Source organism: Garra rufa, chromosome 17 (genome assembly GCF_049309525.1).
Source record: "Garra rufa chromosome 17, GarRuf1.0, whole genome shotgun sequence".
In the NCBI taxonomy this organism is placed as follows: Eukaryota; Metazoa; Chordata; class Actinopteri; order Cypriniformes; family Cyprinidae; genus Garra; species Garra rufa.
Window position 1 is genome coordinate 43097429 of NC_133377.1, and position 4983 is coordinate 43102411.

The window sequence follows — 4983 nt, forward strand, 5'->3', positions numbered from 1 at the left end:
CAAATAAACATCAGAGAGAGAGAGATGCATTATTATTTCCATTCATCTCAGTGGTAGTTTTCTGGACATGGCAGACATACTTAAATAATAATCAACAATGTTTACTTTAATGACAGTGCCAACAAGGACAATTCTATAGGCCTTCAATTTTAAATTATTTCTGGAACTGGTCCTGGTCAAACCTTAAGAATATAGTCCCACAACTTTATTTTCTATAAAACAGAGACACTTCAGATGCAGGAAAAAGACACAGAAAGCTTCAGAGAAAAGCAGCGTGCGTATTTCTGGTTGGAAATTAAAAGCCATCAACTGACACACTTAAAACAGGAAGCATCAGCATTCAAATCAGAAGCAAGAGTCAAAGTTAGTCCACAGTTTAGTAAATGCTGGCCTCGTCTGTAAGTTATTCTTGACTGCTTTGATGCATTGCAGTTTGGTAGGGCATTGTTTTTGATGCTTACATTTGGAAAGGTTTTTTTTTTTTTTTTTTTTTTTTTTTTTTGCGCCCATGTATAAGATCAGGACATTAAATGTTTGTGTTGCCTAATGATGCTTGTTGTAAAATCAATAATCAATCAAGAATTCGATGTCATCATGTTCCCTTGATGTTTTTGCTAAACTATTTTTTTTTTACAGTGCATCCTACAGTTTTAACTTTGACAAATAAAATACACGTAAGTCTGTGGTTAACATCCTTCAACCCCAGTACCAGCTGTTGAGATCACTAACTACTCGATAGTTCTTGTATCTTCTGACATGATCACAAGCCCAGCAAGCATGCTCAGGACCAAAGTAGGTTGTACTTGCAACGAAATGTTCTCTCCAGGTGAAGTACTGCCTGTACAAGTCCTCATTTTGGTCCAGAAGCTTAAGATGTTCAGCTAATTCTTTAGGAGACGAGAAGTCGTCCACATGGATAAAGGCATTGCCAGGAATTAATTCCTCATAGTTTTTCCTTGGTGGACCGAGAACCACGGGAACAGTGCCGAGTTTCAGAGGGTTGTAGAGTTTTTCTGTGATGTAATCTTTATGAATGGAGTTCTCAAAGGACAGGTAGAATTTACAGCTGGACACCAAATCCGAATAACCTTCATTGCTAACGGGCCTCCTAAAGCCGCGTCCGTAGGCTTCTACTTTGATATATTGCCTTAAATTTTCATAATATTGTGAACGCTTGTGGTTTGAGTTCCAGTTGCTCACAATCCAGCAAACAAGTTTATCTTTATTTGGGATTGTAAAAGTCTTCCCACCAGTTTTCTCTGAGATTCGTCCGTAAGGGACCGTGATGTCAGAATCTAGTCTGTAAGTTGAGGTCAGATTGAACAGATTGTTTAGAGTTGACCGCTTCGCTGAGTTACTGGGAGACTCCATGTTCATCCAGATCCATTTCTGGAACGGAGGTCGCGGCAGCGTCGGCATGTTGGATAAGTCCCCACGAATGTCACTGTGATGAAACAAAACGCCATGTGCGCTGTTAAACTGATCCCTGTTGTCTGTCAAGCGGCAGCCGTGGATGTTGAACAGTGAACTGCAGATTCCTAAATCAAACTTGAACCCCATAGGCCACATCCAGATCAGGAGGATAGTGTCTGGATCAGTTGGTGGCACTGGTTCTGTTTGGGTAAACAGGTTTGAGACAGAGGTGATGTTCACAATACAGGTGTTGTTCACCGTTTCTGTTAGATTTGGCATCTTGAGAGCGTTGATGCAGATGTCTCTGCAAGAATTAGGTCTGGAAACGGTTGGCTGGTTTAGACAGTTTACGTTCGGCTCGTAATACGTGTAGAATATTGCTGAGAAACACATCGATAAAGCCGCTGTGATGAGGACGTTCTGACAGACTCTGGATGAGGCCTTGAGCTCCATCTTTGACCTTTAGTAGACAGAGCATGATTCAGACATGTTCACAATCCTTCATCTGAAGTCTGAGTCAAGTTTGGAGTCTTTCATTACAAGTCCGAGTCAGGTTTAAAAATCCGATTTACAAGGTATTTTAAAAGATTTGTGTGTGTTCACTACTCAATGCTGTGTGTGCACTTAGAAATGCAGAGCGTAAATTTCGAATAAATAAGCTTTCCATTGGCGTATGGTTTGTTAGCATAGGACAATATTTGAAAATCTGGAATCTGATGGTGCAAAAAATCTAAATATTGAGAAAATCACCTTTAAAGTTGAACTTAATGAAGTTCATAGCAATGCATATTACTAATCAAAAATTAAGATTTGACATATTTACGGTATAAACTATTAATTAAGATTAAGCTTATAGCAATGGCAATTGTTTTTTTAATCACAAATATTTTGGTGGTTCTTGAAATAGAGTATACTTGTCTAGGTGGCTCGTCGAATAGAAAAGTTTGGGAATATATATGACCCTGGACCACAAAGTGGGTACAAAGTGGGTAGCACGGGTATATTTATAGCAATAGCCAAAAATGCATTCTATGGGTCAAAATTGTCAATTTTTCTTTTAAGCCAAAAATCATTACAATATTAAGTAAAGATCATGTTCCATGGAGATTTTTTTGTAAATTTCCAACCATAAATATATGAAAACTTAATTTTTGTTTAGTAATATGCATGGCTAAGAACTTCATTTGGACAACTTTAAAGGCGATTTTCTCAATATTTCGATTTTGGTTTTGCGCTCTCGTTTTCCAGATTTTCAAATAGTGGTATCCCGGCCAATTATTGTCCTATCATAACAAACCATGGCATGTATAATGTATAAAGGATAGATTTTCCATTCATGTTTTTAACAGAACGCACCACAGCATACACTGAAAAAAATTACTTGTAAGATTTACTTGAAACAATCTTTGCAATAATTTGCACATTACAAGTAAATTACTATTGAACTTAACATTCATAAAGAAATTAAGTAAATATTACATAATTATATATCAGTTCACTCATAGAATTAAGTAAAATCTACTTGCCTAAGTTAAGTAAATTTAACTAAGAAAATATGCAACTTTAGCTTGGCCAATAAAAGTTTAAGTAATTTTTTTTATTTAGTCAAGACTTGGTAATACTTTGATTTTACATGATATAGCACCCAATTCAACAATGCTTTTAAAGTGCATGTTACTTAAAAACATCAAGTAAGTTATACAATAGATATCATGTAGGCACCAAATCTACATAATCACTATACAAGCACCTAACCCTAATCACAAGTTACCAAATCTAACAACAAAAACCATGTAAATACAACTAAAAACAGGAAAACCTTATTATTATCCATGCCCAAAGGCATGATGGGAACACCAATATCAGAAAATGGGAGCAGGTTTTACTTAATTTTATAACATTTATATTTACATTTTAACTTCTACAAGCTTATTTATTGGAAATTAAGTACCAATACCAACAAAAAGTGTATTCGATACAAATTATTGCCTGAACTAATGTTTTCATGTAAAAATCACATTTGTTTTCCTATAGTATTTTCTACACCACAGAATAATTTTTATCAGTGTATGCAATTGTGAATGCGTTTTAAGACTTGATGCTGCCATTCCGGTATCTTTAATTGCGTTCCTACATTCACTGCATCTAGCCGATCTTAATGAAGTTTCTGATAATGACACACTAACTTAATGTAAGAATGATGGCTCCTGCCACGTTTCATTTTGGATTGTACACGCAACATACGTCATCGAATACTATGATAAAAGTCCCATCTATATCAACAAGAAAATGCGTGATGCAAATATTTGACCCTGGACCACAAAACCAGTCATAAGGTTAAATTTTACAAAACTGAGATGTATACATCACATGAAAGCTCAATAAATAAGCTTTCTATTGATGTATGGTTTGTTAGAATAGGACAATATTTGGCCGAGATACATCTATTTGAAAATCTGGAATCTGAGGATGCAAAAAATCTAAATACTGAGAAAAACACCTTTAAAGTTGTCCAAATTAAGTTCTTAACAATGCATATTACTAATCAAAAATTACTTTTTGATATTTATAGTATGAATTTTACAAAAAAAATCTTCATGAAACATGATCTTTACTTAATTTCCTAATGATTTTTGGCATAAAAGAAAAATCAACAATTTTGACCCATGCAATGTATTTTTGGCTATTGCTACAAATATACCCCAGCGACTTAAGACTGGTTTTGTGGTCCAGGGTCACATATAGTAAAAGCTTTACATGTACTTTAAATTGCAAGATATTTATAATATCAGTAATTGATGATAAAAGACTTGAGCTGCGTTTAAAATATTCACAAGTTCGTCTTTTCGAATCAAGTCTGAAGTCATTTTAGATTAAGTCTGGAGTATGATTATGTACTGGTGTTTAAATATCTTTCTAGATTTGTTAAGTTGCATTGATGTCTATAAAACTTTGTACAGATTGTTTCAAAGCCGTCTTTGGGTGTGAAACAGGAAACAAAGGTATGAAAATTTGCTGTTAATTTACTCACCCTCAGACTATCCGAGATGTAGTTGACTTCTTCAGCTGAACAGTAAAAATGACTTTTAGCTGAAACCGTGGTCCTGGGTGATTTATACACTGGACATCTGTGGTTGCCAGTTTTTGAGAGTCAAAAAAAGATTTACAGACAAGACCAAATGAATCCCCGTGTCTCCTGATGATACACTGAGGTCTTGCGAAGCAAAATGATCAGTCTGTGCGAGAAAATGAACATTATTTACAACATTATTACCTTTAATCCACTGTAAACTATTCTCGTGAGTTCACAACTGTCTGGACCACAAACTTCCTCATTAACACTTATGTGCGGATGCAGACTCACACATAAGCTAATGCCACTGCTTGTTAGAACTCATGTGCAGACCTTCACCAGCAGAACTGAGAGCAGCACAACCACAAACCTCTCAGTAAGAGCGAGGAGTCATGAGACATGGCGGTGGTAAAGATTATTGCAGTGACAACACAGGTAGAATCAAACTGGGTCAGACATCAAAAGTCTGTGAAAAGTCGATTTTCCCGAAAGGAATC

General features: G+C 35.7%; 1 protein-coding gene across 1 annotated transcript; it reads right to left on the reverse strand.

Moving 5' to 3' along the window:
- Positions 1-687: 687 nt before the first annotated feature.
- Positions 688-1866, reverse strand: LOC141289429 (4-galactosyl-N-acetylglucosaminide 3-alpha-L-fucosyltransferase 9-like). The gene has a single exon (XM_073821526.1). It carries the CDS (start codon positions 1864-1866, stop codon positions 697-699), a length of 1170 nt encoding a protein of 389 aa, XP_073677627.1. The 3' UTR covers positions 688-696.
- Between the last annotated feature and the right edge of the window lie 3117 nt (positions 1867-4983).